A 25,273-nucleotide genomic window follows, 5' to 3' on the forward strand; every position below is an offset into this window, starting at 1 on the left:
ACAAGCTTGAGCGACAGAACTTCTTGGAAAGGATTGTTTGAGAAAGTAGATGGGAGGGTTTTCCAGTCGGTCTTTTCGGAGAGACATAGTAAGAGTGTGAGATTTGTCAGGATTGAAAGACATGTTGCACTTGTTTGACCAGTCTGTGATTTTGTCCAGGTCTGCAGAGAGTGAGGAGGCTGCAGGCTGCTGATCTGAGGGATGAGGAATGGAGCGGCAGAGAGTGGAGTCATCAGCAAAGAGATAGAGAGGATTTTCCAGAGAGTCGGAGAGATCATTGATGAAAACCAGAAAAAGCACAGGGCCCAGAACACTACCTTGGGGAACTCCAGCCAGAACAGGAAGGGGCGATGCGAGAAATCCATTCAGGGCCACACGTTGACTACAATCAGAGAGGAAGTCCGCAAGCCAAGCGTGGAGATTTCCATGGATACCATAGAAGGAGAGTTTGGTGAGCAGAGCTGGGTGCCAGACCGTATCGAAGGCACGTGATATGTCAAGGGAGACAGCTCTGATTTCCTGTTTGGCATTGAGGACCTCCATCCATTGTTGAGACAGCAGAAGCAACATGTCCAGAGTAGAATGACCTGGTCTGAATCCAAATTGATGATCGGAGATCAAGCCATTGGAGAAGAGGAAAGATTTGATATCCGAAGCAATGATGGATTCCATGACTTTGCTGATATTTGGGAGCAGGCTGATTGGTCTGTAGTTGCAAGGATCTGTTTTTGCACCTTTTTTGTGTAAATCGGTAATGTTTGCTGATTTCCAAGATGCTGGCAGATGACCTTGAGCAAAAGTGAGGGTGAAAAGAACAAATAGAGGGTGAGATAGAGCGGCAGAGTGGGATTTTAGGACCCGTGGGCTGATGCCGTCTGGTCCAGTTGCAGAATCAGAGTCAAGGTTTGACAAAAAACTTCTCCACCTTGTCAGGAGAGAAGGACACAGAGTTCAGGAGCAGTTGGGTTCGAGTGGGTAAGGTGGGAACAGAGAGAGATGGGTTTGGGACACAAGATTTTGAGGCAAACACAGAGTTGAAGCATTCGGCTTTGTCACGTGCGGTGTTAACTGTGTAGCCATTTGAGGTGAGGGAGGGGATGGAGGGGGAACAAACACCAGAAACGGATTTAAACCAGACACCACCAGGATTTGGAGGAAGGAGACAGGTTTGAGAGTTCATTTTTGAGTGTGGAGAGATAGTGAGAGGTTATTAACAAGTATGAAGCTTCACTTGAAAAAATGATGCAACAAGATCTTAGTGAGGAGGAAATGACAGTATGGCATTGGGAAAGGATGAAGCAGAGCATGAAACACACAGTAACTGAGATTATCCCCAAGAAAAGACACTATATAATACTTTCTTCAAGTCTGTCTGTTCATTTGTTCAGGAAGGGGCTTCAAAATCAAATCTTCACCATTTTCTTTGCTCCGCATAGCTCTGAGGCCTCATTGAATAACCCTCTTTTGTGTGGCTCGTGCTTTCTGACTATCTCGCGGCTTTATCTAAACTCTAAATTCGATATCTGATTTCATTCATCAGACTGAAACTAAGATGGTTTAAGTTTCGGTTGCAAAGCACGAGAAGGAAATTGGACGAAAGTTCGCGTTTTTAGATAAAAATGCATTTGGAGTGAAATTAAGCCCCTAAGGCCTGTAATATAAAGCCCATTTAGACTCCCTCGTGGCTTTATCTCGACTACAATTCACTCTCCGATTTCATTTTTCAGTCGCTGAGATGCTTTATCTCTCGGTTGCAGCAAAAGGTGAGGAAATTGGAGTAATATTGGCGTTTTATTGCCAAAAATGCATTCTAATAGCTGTTTTGAATGTATCTGGTCAGACACGATGTGGGGGAAAGGAGTGAGGAGGGAGAGGAGAGAGGAGGGAAAGGAAAGAGGGGTGGCAAGGAGGGACGAGGGGAGAAGAGAGGAAGATAGTGTTCCCTACTCAGGAATTAGATATTTTATTATTACTTAGTAAAAGTGCATCGACTGAAAACTGAAGTTAGGGATCAAACTGCAGTGTAATTATATTTTTCATATTCTCAGGGTATATAGAGTTTATTTCAGGTGAGTTAACACTTTTCCAAATGTGTAATTAAACAATACTTTGAAACACTTTGAACGTAATAAATTGTATATGTGGACTAACTATGGAATACAATATATATTAAATAATAACGTTTCGTTACAAGCAATTTATAATTTGCAAAGTGAAGTGTGTTCGATGCTTTCAAGTTTAAAAATTAACAACAGAAGTCAGTCAGTCAAGGCAGGTTATCCACTCTAATAAAATAAAACCGATAGTCTAACAATGGCATAGCCAGGCTTGGAGCTGCTGAGTGGAGGATCTGCTGTCCCCATGTCATGTGACCAGATCCTCAGCTCTGATATGCAGATGTTTGTGAGAGATACATCCATACACCGGATGGACAGACAAGCGCTGTTCCAGACGGCATTGCCCATAAAAATTGTTTTATACCCTTCCCCAGATCTATGCCTCCTCACAATTTCATCTCAGAGTTCTAGTTCCGTGTACTTCATGGTAGGGTTTCTGCTCTGACATGCACTGTCAACTGTGGGACCTTATATAGAAAGTGTGTATTTATTTTAAAATCATGTCCAATCAATTTAATTGGCCACAGGTGGACTCCAATCAAATTGTAGAGACATCTCAAGGATGATCAAAGGAAATTAGATGCACCTGAGCTCAATTTGGAGTGTCATAACAAAGGGGTTGAATACTTATTGACTCTAGACATTTCAGCTTTTCATTTTTAATTGATTTGTAAAAATTTGTAAAAATTAATTCCACTTAGACATTTTGGGGTATTATGTGCAGATCAGTGACAAAAAACAAAAAACAAAACTCAGTTAAACCATTTTAAATTCAGTCTGTAACAACAAAATGTGAAAAGGGTCAAGGGGTGTGAATAATTCCTGAAGGCACTGTATACATTGTAAGTTGGGTGGGATGTTTAGTAAATTACTCAATCAATTATGAGATTCAATATTTTCAATCCATACGAAGCGTTTCATATCCGCCCTTTCTCGCCAGCAGATTTGTCTGTATTGGTTATCATGTGAGAACGGATTTAAATATTCGTTTACCTTACGAGTGTTTGTAACATTGTATTTTGTTATTTTAATGGTATAGCATTAATTTGTGAATGAAATTATGCTGTTTGGAATGAAAATAGAGAGATTGAGTTTAAAGGAGAATGAAGAAATGATGAGGGTTTCCACCGGTGACATTCACGGATTTGCCATTTGCTATTTCGCCATTGACATCATAGAAGCATTACCCACCTTACTTCTGTTGGGGTCAGCTGCAGTAAGTTTTTGCCCATGTCCTTCATGAACCGGCTGTCTATGCCTGATGTTTGACTGAAGGTGTCACAGGAATGTGGAATTTATTCACCGTTTCCAAATTTTATGTGTAACTTTTGGGGTCCATGCACGTGTCCTAAAGTAGGTAGGAGTGGTGTCATAACTCCTAAAGTAGAAGTTTTTCATAAAATTTCTCAACTTTGTTTATTGCCGAGATTCCTGGTCCTCATATCACCTGTACGATCACCTCCTTCATACCATCATAAAACATCCATTTTTGCTTCAATAATGATGGCCTGCCTTCCTCTGTCTTTTGCTCACACTACCAACCTTGGGGAAGAAGACGACAGCCTCTTCGCGGCCTTCCCTACAAGTAACAAGAATTGTGAAACTAATGTCGCCACACAATCATCGAGCTGGCAGGCCAAGGTACAAGCCATGGTCAAGACCAAGACCAAGGCATAAAACGTCCTTTTCAGGACGGGCGGCCATTCCGACCGTCGAAAACCAAGGCCGGTCAGTGCTCCAACTCAATGTCGAGGGCCTCACCACCACCAAGCTCGAAGTCATACGACACCTCGCCGACTTCAACAAGGCAGCAGTCGTTCTCCTACAAGAGACACACTGTGCAGCTGACGACAACCTCAAGCTGCCTGGGTTCCTTCTCGCTGGGTCCATCCACAGTAAACAGCACAGAATGGCAACCTTCGTCAGGACTGAACTAAGCTGGACAGCCATTAGCCAATCTCCACCAGGCTCCAACATTGAGTGGCTGGTTACCAAAATCCAGGAAACATCGGTCGTCAACGTATATAAGCCTCCTCCATCAGCGCTGATGGCGTCATCACTCCCGTCCGTAACTGCACCCGCCATCTATGCAGGTGACTTCAACTGTCAACACACAGACTGGGGTTACAACTACACAACACCAGACGGAATGATGCTCAGCGACTGGGCCTCCAACACTGATGCACTGCTGCTGTTCAACCCAAAAGAGCCTCCAAGCTTCTTCTCCGCACGCTGGAACACCTACACCAATCCGGACCTGGCCTTCGCCGTGTGCCGCACCAACGACCCGAAGCCTGAGAGACGCGTCATTGACAGGTTCCCCCACTCACACCACCGACCGTCCATCGTCAAAGTGCCATCACTGGTGCAGCCGGTAGCGGGCAGACCTGTCAAGAGATGGAACTTCCGGAAGGCTAACTGACAGTCGTTTGCTGCAGAGACGGAAAGAAGAACAGCCGGTCTCCTGAACCCAGAAGCTGCTGATGTGGACGCCGCATACGCAGCCTATTGTAAGGTTACCCTAGGTGCAGCAAAGAAAAACATCCCGCGTGGCTTTAACAAGAGCTACATCCTGGGTTGGGACGAGGAGTGCAGCCATCTCCTGCGTGACCATCAGCAGGCTAGCTCCAGGGAAGAAGTGGACGCGACTGCAACAGCACTACTCCAGAAGCTGGACGCCACCCGTAGGACCAGATGGACTGAAATAGTTGAGTCGATCGATTTCACCCACTCTAGTCGCAAGGCGTGGCAGACCATCAACCAGATGACAGGAAAAATACAATGCCATTCAGGTGCCCGGTGACAGCAGACGCCATTGCATCCCAGCTCCTGAAAAACAGCCGCTTCCCGGATGCAGACAAAAACTTTGCCCGCCTGACGTTGCGTGAGGTGTCTTCTCTCTCCAGGGCGGCCAGCACCGATGCCAATCTCTCTGGAGACTTCACAGCAGCCGAACTCAGTGCGGCCATGAGCAAATTCAAGCCGGGTAAGTCATCAGGCCGTGACAACATCCATCCGGAGTCCGTCATCCACCAGAGCACAACAACATCTGGTTGGCTGTGTTCGTTCTTCTCGTCGTGCCTCCGGAGGTCCAAGCTCCCGAAGACCTGGCGCCGTGCTTCCATCATAGCCCTGCCGAAGCCGAACAAACCTGCGGAAGATCCAAAGTCCTACAGACCGATCTCGTTGCTCTGCTTCCCATTTAAGATTCTGGAGAGGATGATCCACAGCCGCATCGACCCAGTGGTGGACCCACAGCTCCCGCGGGAACAAGCCGGTTTCCGTCGTGGCAGGTCAACTGTGGACCAGGTAACATTACTCACACAAGATATCGAAGACAGCTTCCAGGACAATGAGAAAGCTGGCGTAGTGTTCCTGGACCTGATAGCTGCATACGACACCGTTTGGCCCCGTGGACTCCACCTGAAGTTGCTGAGGACAATCCCGGACCGGCATATGGTGAACTTCATCATGGAGATGCTGTCAAACCGCAGCTTCGTCCGACAGACCAGCGACGGCCAGCGCAGCAGGCTCAGAAGACTGAGGAATGGTGTCCCGCAGGGTTCTGTTCTCTCGCCGATGCTGTTTAACATCTACACCTACGACCTGCCGGATACAACATCCAGAAAGTACGGTTACGCGGACGACCTAGCCATCATCCTGCGACGACCAACATGGAAGGCGATGGAAAACGGTATCAACCAAGACATGGGCACCTTGGTAGCCTACCTCCGGAGGTGGTGTTTGCAGCTCAGTATTGGTAAGAGTGTCAGCGGCATACCATCTTAACAACAGAGAAGCAAAAAGGGAACTGGACGTGTTCGTTGACAACAAACGCCTGGAGTTCCAGCAAGCCCCAAAGTACCTCGGTGTACGCCTAGATCGGATACTGTCCTTCAAGCAACACCTAGAAGAAGTTAAGGCCAAGGTGACATCAAGGATCTCGCTTATCCGATGTCTCGCTGGTACGACCTGGGGAGCCTCCGCCAAGACCCTACGAATATCCACGCAAGCCCTGGTCTTCTCTGCAGCCGAATACTACGCCCCAGCCTGGAGCAGAAGCCCACACATGAGAAAGGTTGATGTTGCCATTAACAACGCCCTCCGCATTGTAGCTGGTTGCTTGAAGCCCACCCCGGCATTCCACCTGCCAGTCCTAGCGGGAATCGCCCCGGCCGGCCTCCGACGGGAGGCTGCTACCCTCGCCCTGGCAAGGAATGCCCAGAAACACGACTGGCACATCCTGCACAACACCACAACGATAGTGGCGCCTCTTTTTTTTTGCTATATCTGTGTATTAACGGCACCCCTAACTTTTATGACGATAAAAAAGTGTGGTTAATACATCGGAAAATATGGTAATCATAAGGTGCCTTTTAGCATGATATGGAGTTTAACGCAGTGGTGCCAACATTACCATTTTTATTACTGTATCACATAGTACTTTAGCCTTTATAGCGATGTGAAATGTAATATTAAATGATCCCCGACCCGATTCCTTAGTGGGTATCGGGAAATGTTTAGGCCCCCACAAATGTTTTTTGAAAAAACAAAACAAAATTTAATTTCCTCAAAATTCCAACAGGGTTATAACAACATCGAGCAATCCCGGGTGCACCTGCCAGTAGAATATAAAAGAGAATAAAATTCTAAGGGATATTCGTTTTGAAATTTCAACAATTCCTCGCAAAACAAATAATCAGTTTCTTCTTGACATTTTCTTTTTAAATAATGTCAATAATTTTGCTTCTATATTGTAAAATATCCTGTCAAATTACATGATACTGTCTTCATTTATATGGCATTATTCTTTGAACATGCCACAAGGTTGACAAGAATGAATAGAGAAAACCCTAAAGTTTGTTATCAGTAAATAGCAAAAGCAGTTGGTACAAAACTAATCTGAGTAAGCAGGTAATCAAATATACAAGTGAGACGTCCCGTGACAGCAAGGGTAGTGGCACAAATCCAAAATGTAGCAGCACCTGAGCGCACATGACAACGATGTCAGGATTCAGCAAAAGCCAGTCGAGGCAAACTTTGACTGTATGAAGCAGGCCTTCGGCCCCCAAGATGCCAAGTGTGTCCTGGAGGCTACGTTCTCGTGCAGCGTTCACAGGTGCAGCTTCCTCACTATGCGTACTCTCAGATTCAGATTCAGCATCACTTCCTGTGCAACAAATCATCGATGTAGAGAAGGTTCTCGTGCAACAAATCTTCGATGCAAATCTTAAGTACGTAGTTATTTAAACATTATGCAAACTTCATTTTGAGGAAAACCAGGCACCATACCTTTGTCTTTAACATCTGCAGCAGAGACAGGTCCCGTGTCTCCATTTTTCAAAGCGCCCTCAATTTGCTCTGCATAATTCCCATCTGTGGTTTCTGGAGGATGGATGGATGTTTCTACCAGTGAACTGAAGTTAGGCGCCAGGCGAAGAGTCCGCCTGGGCTGGAACTTCTGTAGATTGCTGGCAATGGTGTCATAACTAACAGCACCTTGTTCATTTGGGGCCGAACTGCCTGAAAAAAAAAAAAAAAATTTGGAGAGAATAGGGTTGAAAATAAAGTACTCTTACGTTTGTGGGGGTAAACAAAGAAATACCTTCAGAAAGTTCAGAATGTGTAGATTAGCATGCTCCATATGCGGCGAAGCCATCTCAATGTACGTAAGTAGGCCGTCTTCCGGCTTAGAGTGTTTGCATATCGCCATAAGGGGTGTGGCTTTGTGCTAATTAATTATAGGATCTGTAAGATTAATTCCCCAGTGTGTAATTTGCCTCCTGTGGTCTTTCCTTCGGTTTTATTACATTCGGCCAGCCAGGAAATTGAGGGCTCAGTAAAGCAATGATAACAAATGGACTCATTCGCTCACAGCGCCACCAGGGCTGACAAACAGCATTTGCCGATCGGCAAGGAAACCCTGACGTCATCTGAACATTCCCCAACATCGACTAGACTCCGCCCACCGACACTCATAACGAGGAGGCCACGCCCTGGCCTTCGTGATTGGTGGAGGTGTGATGGGATGATTGAGTAGTGCTCAATGATTGGAGAGAGTGTGACGTCAGCGTGGAACATTCGAGAACTGAAGGAAAAAGACGCGGTCTCGCAATTTTTTGCTCTCTTTGTCCTGGCGCTTGTTGGAGGCAGTCGCATTTCGCTTTCTTTCTCTCAGGTACTGGCAGCGAATCAAGCGGTCACAGTATTTTTGGCTCATGTGTGCTCACGGAAAAAGACTGAGCAAGCTGGAGGAAAACTGAGCTGGAGGAAAACTGAGCTGGAGGAAAAAGACGCGGTCTCGCCATTTTTTGCTCTCTTTGTCCTGGCGCTTGTTGGAGGCAGTCGCATTTCGCTCTCTCTCTGGTACTGGCAGCGAATCGAGCGGTCGCAGCATATTTGGCTCATGTGTGCTTGCAGAAAAAGACTGAGCAAGAGTGGTTCGGGGCAGTCGGCATCGCAAGGAAGAGAATCGGCGTGGGTGGTGGACTGCGTCCATGTTGTGCTTCCCCAGGACGGCAGAGGGACTTGCAGGACAGGAGAACCGGCTGCGAGAAGTAGCTCACGTTGGGATGTCAAGGAGCGTGACTCCGCGCCAGTTTGTGCGCTTCCCACGCGGTGGGTCAAGCCCCTCGTTGAGACCAGAGCTAAAGGCCGGCCGGCAGTACCATTATTTATTTTCTCTTATTCCCCCCCCCCCCCCCCCCCTGCCCCCCTGTCTGTATACGAGTCTGAGTGGAGACGTCTCGCATTAGGATATTCGTTTTTACCTCACCTTTCATTGTTATTTGCATTTACTTTTATTAAACCCATTACTTATTGTATTTCCTCGTCATGCCTGTATATTCGTTTCTGTGTCTGTGGGGCTCGGATAACCCCTGCGTGTCGGCCGTCCAATCAGGTAAGACTTCGAACCTTCCAGCGCGGGCCACAAATAATCCCGCCAAGTTTGAAATACGCATCGGAGGTAAAGCTCGTTCCGGTCATTCGTCCTCTTGGGCTGTTAACCTCGGGGACGCGATAATACAATCAATAATATAACTTGCTTTTATTAACTTATGCAGCTCAGTCTTAGCTGGATTCAAAATAAATGCCTAAATGGCTCTTCCAACTTTAGAAAATTATCAGACAATTCCAACATAGATTACACAAACAGCTACCAACCTTGTGTCATTTACCTACTTAGCAATACCAACACAAAGGCAATATTAGCCAAATGCAGATCGTAAAACTTAAGGGATGTGATTAAATGTGGGATAAAAAAAAATGTTCAATTGAAACAGGTGACTTGGTGATTTAGTGAGAATGTACATATATGTACATATATGTACATATATATATATATATATATATATATATATATATATATATATATATATAGATATATATATATATGTATGTATATATATATATATATATATATATATATATATATATATATATATATATTTATATATATATATATACATACATACAACAACACAACATGCATTTTAAAGGCCATTTTCCCTGCTAGAGCGGGAGTTAGCCTTGCGGTCCCATTGACAATCTTCTCCATTTAACCCTATTTTCTACATCTCCCCTTGTTAACCCCCTTGCCCGCATTTCTTCTTCCACCATCTTTAGCCAAGTCTTTCTCGGTCTTCCCCGTCTTCTACTTCCTTCTACATTCATTTCCATCACTCTTCTCAACCAGTCACTTTCATCCTTCCTCAACACATGACCAAACCATCTCAACCTGTTCCTCTTCACAGCATCAATCACAGGCTCTATTCCCATCATCTTTCGCAATTCATCATTTGTCTTCCTCTCTCTCAACGATACTCCGCACATCCGTCGAACCATTCGCATTTCCACCCTTTCCAACCTTCGTTGATGCTCTACGTTCATTACCCATGTCTCGCTCCCATAAATCATAACACTTCTCACACATGCAGCATACACCTTTCCCTTCAGCTTCAACGACACTCCCCTCATTCATCAGCACGCCACTCAATTCCCGAAACTTCTTCCATGCACATCTCACTCGAGCAACCGTTGCCGAGTCTGATCCACCTTCTCCATTCAGCATGTCTCCGAGGTAGCAAAATGTTTTCACACCTTCCAGCTTCACACCGTCTCCAAGATCCAACTCAACATTTCCTCCATCTGCAGCTCCCTCTGTGCACACCTGACATTTGAATGTAGCTGCCACACTGGTTAATGACCCTCTCAGACCACTACATTTTTGATGAACCCACTCAGCGCACATTGTACACTGAATGGAGTTCACTCCGACACCCTTCCTACACACAGCACAGGGCCACTTCCCAGTTCTTTCCACCTCACCACATGCTTTACCACTTGCCATCACCTTCGTCTTTCTGATATTCACCTTCAGACCTTTTGTCTCCATACATTCCTTCCACATGTTCATCTTTTCCTTCAGTCCATCCATACTTTCCGCAATCAACACCAGATCATCTGCATAGAACAACTCCCACGGTAAACCCTCCTTTACGTTCTGAGCCAGCACCTCCATCACAGCTACAAATAGTAGTGGACTTGGTACCGACCCCTGATGCACTCCCACCTTCACCTCAAACTTACCACTGTTCCCGTCCTTCGTCCTTACAGCTGTGCGCGCTCTTTTGTACATTGCCATCACTACTCTGATCAACCATTCCTCCACTCCTAACATCCTCAATGCCCATGTCAATACTTTGCGTGGAACCCGATCGAATGCTTTCTCCAGATCAACAAACCCAAGAAACAACTTCTTCCTCTTCTCCATGTACTTCTCCTGCAACTGCCTCACAATGAAAAGCGCGTCTGTCGTTCCTCTTCCTGGCATAAATCCAAACTGCATTTCGTCGATCTTCACTTTTTTCCTTATCCTCCTCTCCAACACCCTTTCCAATACCTTCATTCCATGCTCCAATAACTTTATCGCTCGGTACGAGCCACACTCCAGAGGGTCACCTTTCCCCTTTCAACATATCTCCCACAACTCCCGTCGGCCCTCCCGCTTTTCTACCCTTCATTGCTTTTATCGCTTCCTCAACTTCCTTCTCAGTTATCTTCTCTGCTGGTCCTAAAACTGGGTTACTCTCTATGTTGCCATCCCATTCATTCTCTGTATTCAACAGCATTTCCATATATCTTTTCCATCTTCCTTTAATTCCATCTGGGTCGACAACGATTTGTCCCACTTCATCCTTCAAGCAGCTCACCCCCATCACATCACACCTCTCTTTCGCTATCTGCTTTGCAATCCTGAATACCGCTCTCTGACCCTCTTCCGAATCCAAGCGTTCTCCGAACATTTTCCTACATGCCTCCTGCGCCTTTGCTACCTCTTTCTTTGCAGCCTTCCTGGCTGCCTTATAACTTTCATGCTCTGCTGTTTCTGCTCCCGTACCCTTCGCCTTCTGCCACTCCTTGAACTTCTTCCTCTTCTCATCAATCCTCTTTCCAACTTCATCATCCCACCACCATGTTTCCGAGTGCCTCGGTGGTCCTTTTGTCCATCCACATACCTCACCAACGGCTCCCAACAGACTAGCTTTCATTGACATCCAACCACTTTCAAGCTCAACCACATCATCCTCGACCCTACTCAGCCTCTCTTTTAATGCCTCCCTTACTGTCACCTCTTTCAACCTCCACACCTTCATTCTCGGTTGGTACTTCACCCGCCAAGCTCTCCTCGCACCTTTCACCCTTACGTCGCAGACAACCAAGTGGTGCTGTGAAACAGCCTCCTCCCCCGGGATTACCTTTGTGTCTCGGAGGTGCCCCCTATCTCGCCTACGCACCATCAGGTAGTCAACGGTTGTCGTCGACCCACCTGACGTGTATGTAACAAGCTTATTATCCTCTTTCTGGAACTGAGTATTACAAATCAACAAATCAGCTCCATCAGCAAACTCCAAAATCCTTTCACCTTCTCCATTTCTCACACCATATCCGTAACCCCCATGAACTCCGTCAAAACCATCCATACTCCTTCCCACATGTCCATTTAGGTCTCCTCCTACCACAACAACTTCCTCATCTTTCACGTTTTCCATCAGCTTCTCTATCGCACACCAGAACTTGTCCTTCTCTTCATCGCTCCGACCAACCTGCGGAGCATATCCCGAGATGACGTTCACCAAGAGCTTTCCAATCATCATTTTCACCATCATCAACCTATCACTCACTCTAGTCACACTCACCACACTGTCTACAAACTCCTCAGAAAACAGGACACCAACACCATTCACGCCCTCCAGGCACCCTTGCCACACAAACTTGTATTTCTGTCCCTGCCTACCCTTCACCATTCTCACACCACTTCCCTTCCATCTCGTCTCTTGCACACAACATATGTCCACTCTTCTTCTGACCAATACTTCCACCACTTCTCCTGATCTCCCTGTCATTGTCCCTACATTCCATGTCCCAAACCTCAGAAACCGATCTCCACTTCGGGCTGTACCCTGCCCACATGTAGTTGTAATTGTCATGGTTCTCTTTTTGAGGCAATGTTTTTTATGGCCGGATGCCCTTCCTGACGCCAACCCTCTTAGTCGCCTCCTACGACACGCAGGGATACGGCGTACCTATTCTTATCCAGGGTACACACTGGGAAACGTTTAAAACATGGAAATCCTGGGGGGGTGGGGGGGGAGGGGGGGGGGGGGATCACCGCTGCGGTATAAACATATTTAAATAAATATTTCAACAAAACCATGAAAACAATCTGGGAAAAGTCTCTAAGTGAGAACGTGGATTTGAGAAAGCAGGAGCAGAGGTGAAAGAACAAACGAGAATATAGGGGGCGGGGCACAAGTCGAGACGAGGAGGCCGCACGAGACACCAGGCCGCACGAGGCGCGGACAAAGAAACGACTAATTACACACAAATTTGCAACAACTACAAAACCAAAACCAAATAGAAACACACAATAACACATACACAACAAAATACGCAGCGGAAATTTGACAAAGAAACGAACGGGAAAACACTCAAACTTTGATGCCGTGGAGAGATCAAAGCAAGCCCCGTCGCTCGAGGGACCGGAAGCGGAAAAAAAAATCTCTGAAAATCCTTCGATTCTGAAATCTGAAATCTGAAAATCTGAAAATCTATATATACATACATACATACATATATATATATATATATATATATATATATATATATATATATATATATATATATATATATATATAAAAATAAATAAAGGAGGAGAGTCTGTGTGTGTGTGTGTGTGTGTGTGTGTGTGTGTGTGTGTGTGTGTGTGTGTCTCTGTCTGGATGTCCGCTTATAACTCAAGAACTACACATCGGAGAAAAGTTTTAGACACAGATTCGGAATCAGCATAAAATTCCGGTGGTTATAGGCTACTTTTTATTTTAATATCAATGGTTTACAAAACCGGGCCAGCTGCAATTCCATGGTGTAGTTTGTGGCGGCGCTATTGCCCCTTTCCGATCCCATGACGCATTGCGGTTCCGATTCGCGATAAGGTCTATGCGCTATCACCGACACTTTTCCATACCTTTTAATCAGATTTACCTTATCGTCCATCGTAACCACATTACGCTTGGAAACACTAGCATTATCCTTCTTCGGACCCATGGCTAACACAGACACAGTAAAGGAATACTGTACGTCGCCTCTGTTTTGAATGAGAATCAGCAGTTGCGCGTACGTACAGTATACTGTACGTACATATTTATATATTTTTAATGTGCTTTTTATTGTATTTTAAATTGTTTTTTAGCTTCTTTTATTGTTAATTTATGTTCTATTTTATTTATTTTAAATATATTGTTACGGTCCGCGGTTAAGGATGTTATATTTGCCGAGCGGAGGCCCCGCGACCTAACAGTTTTTCCCGACTCACCCGATTCACCCAGACGTTGGCCGTATCGCGCCACAGCTATTCAATCAGGGAAAAGACAAAGACGACGGATGTGAAGAAAAGGAGTAAGAAGACGAAACAAAGGTTGACAATACGATTACTATTTATTACTATTTACAGGCTCAAAATAACCAAGGAGAAGGAAAGATAAGAAAATAATATACAGAAGCTTTTAGAGACACAGGGAAAATACTAGCTTATACAGAATTAATTACCTACCCAGGACAGAACAAACAAAACAAACTCACGTACGCAAATGGGGAACTTGCAGGCAGGAATGGCTGGAAGGAGAGGAAAGTCCAATGGGTCCGGCAGCACGATCCGCGCGTTGACGCAGCCGCCGTTTCTTCGCGGCCCTGCTCCAAACTGCCGTCCAGGCCCCAAACGGCTGTCAAGTCTTGTTGCTGCTGTAGACGCTGCTGCTGGCGAGCAAGGTGACGAATAGCAGGCTTTGTGCTTCCCTGGATGATCTTCTGCTTTTGGACCTCACAACTCAGCTCTTGTCATAGCTCATCTCTCATCTCAGTAAAAGCTCATCTCCCGACGACCCAGCTCTTTGCTTTGCACCTCACCACGCAGCTCAGCTCAGCCTTGGACCTTTTTGCAACTCTCTCTTGGGGAACGTCCCGCGGCGGGTTATATAGGCCCCGCCCCTCAACCTTCGCGAACCTCCTTGATGTTTCTCGCCACACCCTCTCCAAGTCCAACCCCTTGTTCGTGGTTGGTTGAGTGGGGCTGACTCACTCCTCCCCTCTATGACGAGGTGGGGACCCGCCTTTCTTCCCCAACCCTGCCTCGTGGTCAATGGCGGCAATTGGAGGGGATGTAATTGCCAATTTGAGGCTTGGCCATTACGAACGGGGAAATGGAGGTTTTTGGGAATGGGAATGAAGGGAATCTGTCTCTTTTACTTGGTGCAATGGAGTGTCATGTTACTGGAAGACAAGGCCTTACTCTAAAACACATAATAAAGATATAAGCTACTGAACAAGGGTTTTATCGTGTCCTTCAATGTGTGTGCTTTATGGAATTAACTACCGGGACGCCCTTTTAACCTTTACACAACACTGGAGGCAGGAGGGCCAGAATAAAGCAATAATAATAATAAAGCACACAATAAAAAAAATACAGTCCTCATATCCGCAACAATATTTTTAAGGAAAACAAATGTTTTCACGTCCGTAGGAGTGACGTAATGTCGCACATGACGTTCGCTGCCCGGTCATGAAAGAAATTATGATTCTCTTGACAAAGTGACATGAAGTCTGTATATGTCTACCATTGGTGGCGGAAGTACCGACACAACACAAATAAAAGCAGCAATGGAATGTGAAAAATAAAGGAACCAGTCAAAATGTTATTTATATATATATATACAAACTTGGCATTTAATATGGAATATTTTTTTGTGGGGGTGAACTTACTTTTCAAGATGACTTAGAACCAAAAGTTCATTGGAATTATGTTGAAATTATTCTAGATTTTGTTAATGTGACCTTTAAAAGAAACAAAAACCACATTTGACATTTCGAAACAAATAAATTGATCCTTGAAAGTGATGTGAACTGATATCGAACTCAATTCATGGACAGTACTGTGTTAAACTTCTGTACGTTTTCCAGAAGTATCTCTTTATTTTGCACATTAGCCAAATTTTTTTTTAACAAAAACAAAAGTTAAATTACGACTGGGATTCCAGCCATCCACCTCCTGCCTTTCCATCCTTTTGTGTACGTGAGTTTGTTCTGTGTGTTCTGTCCCAGGGTTAATTAAGTTTGTATAAGCTAGCGTTGCACTGTGTCTAATATCTTCTGTAAATTATTTTCTTATCTTTCCTTCTTCCTTGGTTACTTTGAGCGTGTACATAATAGGAATAAATTTAGTAGTATTGCCAACTTTTTTTTGTCTTCTTCTTCTTCTTCACATCCGTCGTTTTAGTCTTTTCCCCATTGAATATCTGTGGCGCGATCCGGCCAACGTTCGGGAATCGGGTTAACTGTTAGGGCCGGGCCGCGGGACCTCCGCTCGGCAAAACCAACATCTTATCCGCGGTCCGTAACAAAAAAAAAAAAAAAAAAAAAAAAAAAATATATATATATATATATAAATATATATATATATATATATATATATATATACATATATATATATATATATATATACATATATATATATATATATATATATATACATATATATATATACATACATATATATATATACATATATATATTATATATATATATATATATGTAGGGAGCTGTAATGCCCCTCCCCCTTTGTTGATCCTTGCTGCTTTACCAATTACCAAGTATAACCAATTATATGTTTTGTTTTGACTGATTGCTGTACTCTTTTATAATACTTAGTCCTTTCTTGTGCATTGAGGATGTGTAATATCCTAATAAGGAGTTCTGTGCTTGTGAGCTCTTGGCCTGTGTGGGCACAATCTCTTGTTCCCCTTCCTGGCCTTGGTTGCAGCTGTTATCTCTCTGCCTGCTTCATAACTTTGCCAATATCCTGTGGGCTGACACATTTATGAGTGTCCCCTCCTTTTGTACTTTCCCAACCAAGGTTTCTATACAGAAAGTTGTAAACATGTTGCCACATATGGCTGACCATCTCCTTATCTGAGTCAACCTATGAGTGGCCTTGGATGAGCTTCCTCTAACTAACTGAACAACAGGATGGGACTATGGTGGGAGGGCCAATGAGCCCATTCTGTCTCTGTATCTTGTGAGCTAAAGCCACACCCTATATTCTTTATATAAAGCAAGTTTAAATCGAATTATTTCAGAGCATCTTGTTGTAGTGTTGGTCATTTCATGTGAGCTTCCTGCGACTTCCTGTTAATCCGCAAGCTTGTGTATCGAGTTCTAATAAATATATCCGTTGCTCCTTTCTCTGAGTCTTCTGAGTCCCAAGTTCTAAGTCCCAATCCGACAAGTGGTGGCAGCGGTGGGATCAGTCTGTGCAGTCCGGGACGCGGTCCCAGGCAAGTGAGTGGTGAGACCAGCCGGCAATTGATCCGGGTCAGGTGAGCTGTGGTTTTCTTTTGTTTTTTCCTTTGTAGCCTGGGGGTCAGTCCAAATTGCAACCCACTCTCTTGCTCGGGTGCCGTTTGTTCCGTTCCCTGCTCAAACCTGATCCACGAACCTAAATTTAAATACGGACCGCTTGGGTCCCGGAGCAACTGACTGTTTATGGACTCGTCAGGGTAACGTTACGTAAGGGAAAGTGCCCCACGTTGGGCGCCTGAGGGTAAGGATAAGGGCGGCGTCCCGATCCGAGGCCTACCCGGGAGACGCTGGAATTATAAGTAAGATTAGAAGTATTGTAAGGGCGTAGGACGCCAGGAGAGTATAGTAAGGGTAGGTTAGACGGCTGAGTAGGCGGGCGATCCTCTCAGGAGAGTAGGTAGCGTGGCTGTACCGCGAGGCGGGCGATCCTCACGGGTACAAGGCTGCGAGCCTCTCAAGAGTTAGGTAGACGGCTGTACCGCGAGGCGGGCGATCCTCACGGGTACAAGGCTACGTCGGTAAACTAAATTTTCCTAGGATGGGGAACAGGATGGGTAATAAGACTGTAAAGGCAGGTGAACCGCTTAGAAATACCCCAGCATTTTTTATGTTTCGGAGGTATGGCTATGATGCTGCGAGACCAGGGAAGTCATGGGTTGCGCTGACGAAGGATTTAGGTGAACCGTGGCCCGAAGGAGGGTCTTTTGCGCTGGAAAAATTGGACGCGTTGTATGAGGCATTAGAAAAGTTAGAACAGGCCACGAAACACTTCCCGCCTGACTATTGGAAAGTCTTTGGTTGGTGGAAGGAAGAAGCGATGAAGCGACACGCAAAGTCGAAACAGGCCAGCTTGGCCGGTGAGGTAACAAAACTCAAGGGTCTGAGGAAACAGGCGAATAAAGTGCAGGATGAAGCGATTAAAGAAATAGAGAGGCAGGCCAACGCGCGACTGATGTCGCTCGTTGAAAACCCAGACCCCGCGGTAGGGGAAGTAGTGACCAATCTACCCTCCCCAGCCCCAGACCTAAGCCCTGTCCCGGGGTTTCAGGCACCACCTATCCTTTCTGCGCTCCCGCCACCACTTCCCTGTAACCCCGCTACCATCGCGCCCCAGATACCCCAGAACCACCCGAGCCAGGGAAGTCCGTTTGCACAACTCGGGGCTAACGGAATAGATGACGGGACCGACATCGCAGGGTTCCCGCCACCGATAGGACAGGATGGGTTATACCCCTCACTGGTGGGCTGTAATGGGAACGAGACCTCACAAACTACCCCATTGGAATGTCAGGAAACAATGGGAAGGAAAACATTGTGCCCCGTACAAATTATTGGAGTTAATGCTCAAGGTCAGGGGGTTCGAGAAAGGGTACCATGGAAAGAATTCAACATTTTCTTATTGAGGATCCACGGCAGATAGTGCCAACCATGTCGAATTGGTTTTTAGCTGGCGAGTGCGACTATCGAGACGTAACTCATATGGGAGTATCCGTGCTCCCACCCAAAGTATGGGAAAGGGCTAGACAAAGAGCACACTGGCCACCGGGCAACCCAAGGGCAGCAGGACCGGGCCAGATAACACTAGCGCAATGGGAGGCACTGAAGGTCCGGCTGCTGGATGCCATTGAGCAGGCGCTGTTGCCAGCAGGGGGTCCGGATTGGGGAAAAATCGGGGCCATAAAACAAAAACCAGGAGAACAAATTGGTGATTACCGAGAAAGGTTGGAAAAGGCCATCGCGCGCTGGGGAGGACTGGGTCCGATGCAGCTGGGAGGGCTACCCCAACCATTGGTAAATCAATATCTAATCGAGGGGCTTCGGCCGATATTAAAGAAACAGGTACAGTCCGTCCTCTTCGGCTGGAAGGGAATGACAACCAACGAATTATGCGACAAGCTGGAACAATGCCCGGGCTCCTCCTTAGAGGAGAAGAAGGATATTAAGGAGGAAATATTGCAAATGTTTGTCCAGGAGAAACGGGCTCAATTTAATCAAAATAAAAAAGGGGATCAGAGTCAGAACTACATACGCGAACAGTGCCAGAAGTGGGGGCCTGTCCGGGGTTATGAGGACCACGGGAGGAGCGGTTTGCCTTTCTATAGGGGCCAATTCCCCAACGGAGAGTGGATCCACCGCGAAGGTAACGACTGCGAAGGTTGTACTGCTGAGGACTTTGGACTAATTAATATGGACGAGATAAGACAGCAATGGACAATACCACCCCCTCTTCCCCCTCCTCCTCAAAACCCTCAAACTTGGACCGTGGAAGGGCCCCCTCCCCAAAATTGGTACCCACCAAGACCCCTTCTCCAAACCCCTGGACCACCCCCCAATAGTGGGATGCAGAATGGACCAAGGGGGAACTGGGCCCCGCCTCGGGGTCCGCCGCAATGGCAACCAGTAAACCAGTCACAGTGGGGGCCGCCAGAACGCCGGCTGGGCGGAAGGGGCGCTGTAGAGGGACGACCTATGTCCTCCGCACCACCGGTTCCGCAGGAACCGTGCCATTATTGCAAGCAAATGGGACACTGGAGACGTGATTGCCCAAGTGCTCGTAAGGGGTTTCCGCCCCAATACAATAGAGGGGCCTATTGACGGGACGCTGGCGGGTCGCCCAAGGAGTGTCCTCTCTTGACCATGACACCGGCAGAGGAACCGACCTTGACGTTGGACGTGGAGGGAAGACAATTAGAATTTCTCGTCGATACGGGCGCGACTCGCAGCACAATTAACAAGGGGCAATTGCCCTCTTTGCGCCCCACGGCGAGGAACGTTCAAATACTGGGTGTTTCGGGCTTACCCCAAGCGCTTCCTATTTCGGAGGAAGTGCGAGTAACATGCGGCCCGCTGGAGGCTAAACATGCGTTCTTGATGACTACTACCGCCCCGACAAATTTGTTGGGACGGGATTTGTTGTGCCGATTGGGCTGTCAAATCTCTTGTACAGAGGAGGGAGTTTTTGTAGACGTCGCGGAATCTAAACGCGACTTGGTAATGACGGCATTGTCTCGGCCCGGCCCCACCGCGTATTGGTGGCGCTTGGATGAAGGGGCTCTGGCTACTTGGACGCATATCATAGATAATGTGTGTTTGGACAGTTCAGTTCTGCGAGATTGGCTACAACTGCACCAAATTTCGATAAAAAACTTAAAGGATAATCCACCCCATTGCACTGCGTACTATGATGCAACGGGCGAGGACGAGAATTATCGAGAGAAGGTTAAGGAAAAGCTGGGCGAGCGCACGCCTCTACACTTATCACGGATATGGATCGGCCGTGAGGGAATAGGAATCGAGGCAGTCCTAACCTCGAGTCAGCGTGCGTTGACCCAATACCCCGAAGGAGCGGCCGCCCATGTTACCCTCACTACTGCCAAGGGGTGGCCGCCGGAAAGTGTAGGTTGGATGGTGGGGCGGTTACGAGAAGTTCCCTTACAAGGTTATCGGAGTAAGAGAGGCCGCTGGACTTTGAAACGGCTCCAAAATGACGAAGGGTTCTCAATTGACTTCAAGACACAACGGAGGGATGGAGTGTTCGAAGTAGCAGAGTTGCCCCCTAAGGGCACCTATGCCATGAGGGCAGTGCTAACGGACCCGGGTGAGTCAGATTACCTCCTAGCGGAGGTGCCAGACAATTTATGGCCTAAGAGCGACGGTGAGGTTGGACGGATGCGAGACGCCAAACCTCTAGTGATAGCAGTGCAGCCGGGGATGCGCTTGCCAAACGTAAAACAGTATAAGCTACGACCTGAGGCCGACGTAGGCATAGCACCAGTAATTCAATCCCTAGTGGAACAGAAAATTATCGTGGAAACTAACAGCCCATGTAATACACCAATTTTGCCAGTAAAAAAGCCGTCGAAGGACAAATGGAGGTTTGTACAGGATTTAAGGGAGGTGAACAAGGTGATACAGGGCATACACCCACTAGTTCCAAATGGAGAAACCCTCATGATGTCAATCCCGCCAGACGCAACATACTTCACAGTTATCGACCTTTGTTCTGCGTTTTTCTCTGTGCCCATCGCGGCTGAGTCACAATACTTGTTCGCTTTCACCCATAGGGGGCGCCAGTATACTTGGACAGTACTACCTCAGGGGTTTTCAGATAGCCCCACTCTGTTTTCCCGGGCGCTACACCGCGACCTGGCGGATGTGGAATTGAAGGGAGGGTCAGTGTTGCTGCAATACGTTGACGATTTGTTGATTTGCTCCCCTTCGAAGGAGGCGTGCGAAATGGATTCCATGGCCCTATTAAAGGCCTTGGCGGCCAAAGGCCACAAAGTAGGCAGACCAAAACTTCAGTTTGTGCGGAAGGTTGTAACTTACTTGGGACACGCCATTTCGCACGGAAAACGAGAATTGGATGCTGGACGGGTGACCGCTATCATGGAGCTGCCTCGCCCTCGCTCGCAACGGCAAATGCTGCGCTTCCTAGGTATGACGGGATATTGCCGCACTTGGATACTTGATTTTGCGCTGCTGGCTAAGCCACTGTACGAGGCGACCAAATCAAACGCCCCGGACGATTTGGTATGGACGGATGAATTGAGGCGATGTTTTGACGGGCTGAAAAAGGCGTTGGTCACGGCACCGTCATTAGGACTCCCGGATTATGCGAAACCATTTACCCTTTACACTCACGCCATGGGAGGTTTCGCCCAGTCAGTTTTAACACAGACCCATGGGGATAAGGAGCGGCCGGTAGCCTACTTTAGTAAAAAGTTAGACCCGGTCGAACGAGGGTTTCCGGTGTGCCTGCAAGCCGTGGCAGCGGCCAGGTACGCAGTAGAAAGAACAGCGGACATCGTTATGGGACACCCAGTAACGCTACGGGTACCGCATTGCGTCACTTCGCTGTTGTTACAGCGAAGCACACAGCATTTGTCTAACACTAGATTAATGCAATACGAATCCGCACTGATCACTGCAGCCAACATCACGATCGAACGCTGCACGACACTCAACCCAGCTTCTCTGATGCCCACCCCTGAGGAGGGCGAACCCCATGTGTGCGCCGACGTTGTGCAGCTAGTCTCCACGGTGCGATCGGATTTAAAGGACAATCCCTTAGAACACCCCGACTGCACATATTATGTCGATGGATCAGCTAGGCGCGCATGGGACGGGTCCCTGTTGTCCGGGTACGCCGTGTGCTCGGATAGCGAAACGGTAGAAAGCGGGCGTCTCCCACCTACATTTTCCGCACAGCAGGCGGAGCTATGCGCCTTGACCAGAGCGTGCAGCTTGGCGGAAGGCCTTGCCGTCAACATTTACACAGATTCGGCTTACGCTCACGGCGTAGTCCACGATAAAGGGGCCATCTGGAAGATGAGAGGTTTTCTCACATCTGCCGGTTCAGTGATAAAGAATGGCGCGTTGGTAGAAGGGCTCCTCCGAAGCATTTTACTTCCCCGCGCTATCGCGGTAATTAAGTGTCGTGGCCACCAAAGGGCGGACACTGACGTTGCCCGGGGCAATGTAAGGGCGGACGAGGCGGCAGGAAAGGCCGCCAACCAACAGATAGAACGCAACATGCCGATGGTGACACGAGCAAAGAAGACATCCGCACAGATTGCTGACATACCGACTGTGGGACCACCCGCCACACCAACTAAGGACGATATCATAAATTTGCAGAACGCTGCACCGACGGCCGAACACGAGGACTGGCTCAAGCGAGGGGCGATACGCCTCGGGCCAGGAGAAATATGGACCCTTGACGAGAAACCTATAGCACCCCAGGCTTTACTGCCTTGGCTGGCACGCATGGCTCATCAGAATGGTCATGTGTGCCAGAGGGGGGTGATGGGACAGATAAACTACACTTGGGCAGCGCCAGGACTGTCACGGATTGTATCCGAAGTGTGCCGATCGTGCGTGGTCTGCCAGCAACACAATAGAGGGGCGCCGCCGAGACATGCACATGACGGGGGACGACCCCCGCCTAGTGGGCCGTTCGCAACTATCGAGTTCGATTTTACAGAATTGGAACCAAGCATGTCGTTTCGCTATGTGTTGGTAATCGTAGATACGTTCACCAAATGGGTCGAAGCCTACCCATGCGTCAAGTCCGATGCCCCGACAGTAGCGAAGCGCCTCGTGCGGGATTTTATGTGCAGATTTGGCATTCCCCAGATAATTTCGTCAGATCAAGGGGGTCATTTCACGGCGCAGGTGGTCAAGGGCATCCTGAAGGCGTTGGGCATTAAACAGTCCTTCCATTGCGTTTACCACCCACAGTCATCGGGACTTGTGGAACGAACGAATAAGACTTTAAAGAATAAACTAGCGAAACTTTGCGCAGACACAGGCTTGAGGTGGCCAGAGGCTCTCCCGCTTGCGTTGATGAGCATTCGTTCCACCCCGGGTCGCACTACGGGCCTTTCCCCCCACGAAATATTAATGGGACGACCTATGAGCTTGCCCGTTTCAGCACCAACGGACATGTCCACCCTTGCTTTGCCAGTAATGGATGACATGCTTTTGAGATTTTGCATAGGCTTGTCCAATGTGGCACGCAGCATCCATGCTCGAGTACGAGAGGCGCTGCCTGAACCAATAGGCCACGCCATCCACGACTTCCAGGCCGGCGACTGGGTGCTCGTAAAGCACTTCACCCGCAAGGCTGCTTTGGAGCCACGGTGGAAGGGACCATTTCAGGTGTTACTGGTCACACCGACGGCAGTCTTCTGCGAGGGTAAACCTTCGTGGATCCACGCCACCCATTGTAAGTTGTCCATCCCCGCACCACAAGCCACACAAGACACCGCACCCCACATTGCTGAAGACAATGCACCGTCTAGGGCACTACAGTCTCCTAAGGGCGGCGATGACGGTCATGATGATGGGAATTCTGGGCAGCTGCCGAAAACCCCCTGCCAAAGATAGGCTCTTGCACTTTGAGCTATCGAGAAAGGACCTCCCCAAGTACCCAGGACCCGACAACTATTCAGCATTTCCCCTCTACCCCGTCAAGTATATAACGGCTCGCTGGGGAGACAAAATAGCGGTGAATTGCTGTAACTTGGAAACAAGCTTTAAGTGGTTATCTGTAAGATGGGCGGAAGCTATAGTGGTACACAATAAGACACCACAGGCACGCATGACAAGACCACGCCTAGTCCTGACTAAGGTTAGGAAAGTGGAAAATGGAACATACACTGGGGACATAAGTAGTCGATATGCCCCAGGATATCGATGGGGCAAGGGCATTGAGAATACTACCCTCCGATTGCATTATACCCCCATTGGCCCGGATACAACCATGATTCTTGAATGTGGAATATGGCCCCCTCGCACGATAATCCCAAATGGAACTGAACCCTACGTCCGACCTAGTTGCGCCGCTTATGTCATTAAAACCCCGCCTGCCCAGGAAGTAAGAAGGAAGCCAGAGGAGAACACATACTGGAAGGTCGCACGGCATATGGCCACATTACAGAATAGGACACGGTGTTGGATGTGTATGCACCTTCCCCGCACCAGCACAGCAGGAATACCAATGGTAGTGTTACCCCTATCACTCAATGATTTGTGCTCGAAGCCACTAGACACCAAATGCCTTAGTACAACCCTGACAAGCCAAGGTTCTGACGGAACCGCGTGTAAACGAGTTTTCCAGTACTCGCCCCCCATCCAGCCCCGACACTTTGAGGAACGTCCGGCGCCGGTTTGGGTTAAGCCGGCTAAGGGGGCCCTCTGCTTAGAAGGAAAGGGCCAAATAATGGTAGGTAAATCCGTGTGTAGAGATACCCTCCTCGCGGACCCTAGGAAAGGGAAACACATGCTGTTAGTAAATGTTACAAGTTCACCTTTACATAACCTCACACACCTCCAGTTGGCATGGGAAGGGGAAAACGGAACAAATACTATCCCAGACCTTCGCACTTGTATGACCACTCATTTAGTGGCTCCACACGGGACCATGTTTGTATGCGGGAACAAAGCTTACCCGTATTTACCTGATAATTGGGGAGGAATTTGCTATTTAGGATCAGTTTTCCCAGAAATGGAAATGCGACAACACTTGCATAATACCCCTGCACTCATAAGGACACAACGAAGCACCTATTGGCACGACGACGGCACCACCACCTTACACGGCGCTGATTGGGAGAAGGCCGTTAGTTTCTTCTTCCCATGGGCTGGGACGGTCATGAGCAGTTACCGCATTGACAAAATTGCGTTAATCTTAGAAAGTGTGGCCAACGCCACCGCTACAGCACATGACGAAATGTTGG

General features: G+C 47.6%; 1 protein-coding gene across 1 annotated transcript in view; it reads right to left on the reverse strand.

Moving 5' to 3' along the window:
- Positions 1-25,273, reverse strand: part of SMG5 (SMG5 nonsense mediated mRNA decay factor) — a 290,371-nt gene that overhangs the window by 205,179 nt on the left and 59,919 nt on the right. Inside the window, exons 13-14 of the mRNA XM_068106896.2 lie at positions 7,410-7,640; positions 7,103-7,287 (exon numbers count right to left, since the gene is read on the reverse strand). Of these exons, the coding sequence (XP_067962997.2) occupies positions 7,103-7,287; positions 7,410-7,640 (416 nt within the window). The remainder of the gene's footprint in view (positions 1-7,102; positions 7,288-7,409; positions 7,641-25,273) is intronic.

This window comes from Myxine glutinosa, chromosome 2 (assembly GCF_964187855.1).
Source record: "Myxine glutinosa chromosome 2, kmMyxGlut1.1, whole genome shotgun sequence".
In the NCBI taxonomy this organism is placed as follows: domain Eukaryota; kingdom Metazoa; phylum Chordata; class Myxini; order Myxiniformes; family Myxinidae; genus Myxine; species Myxine glutinosa.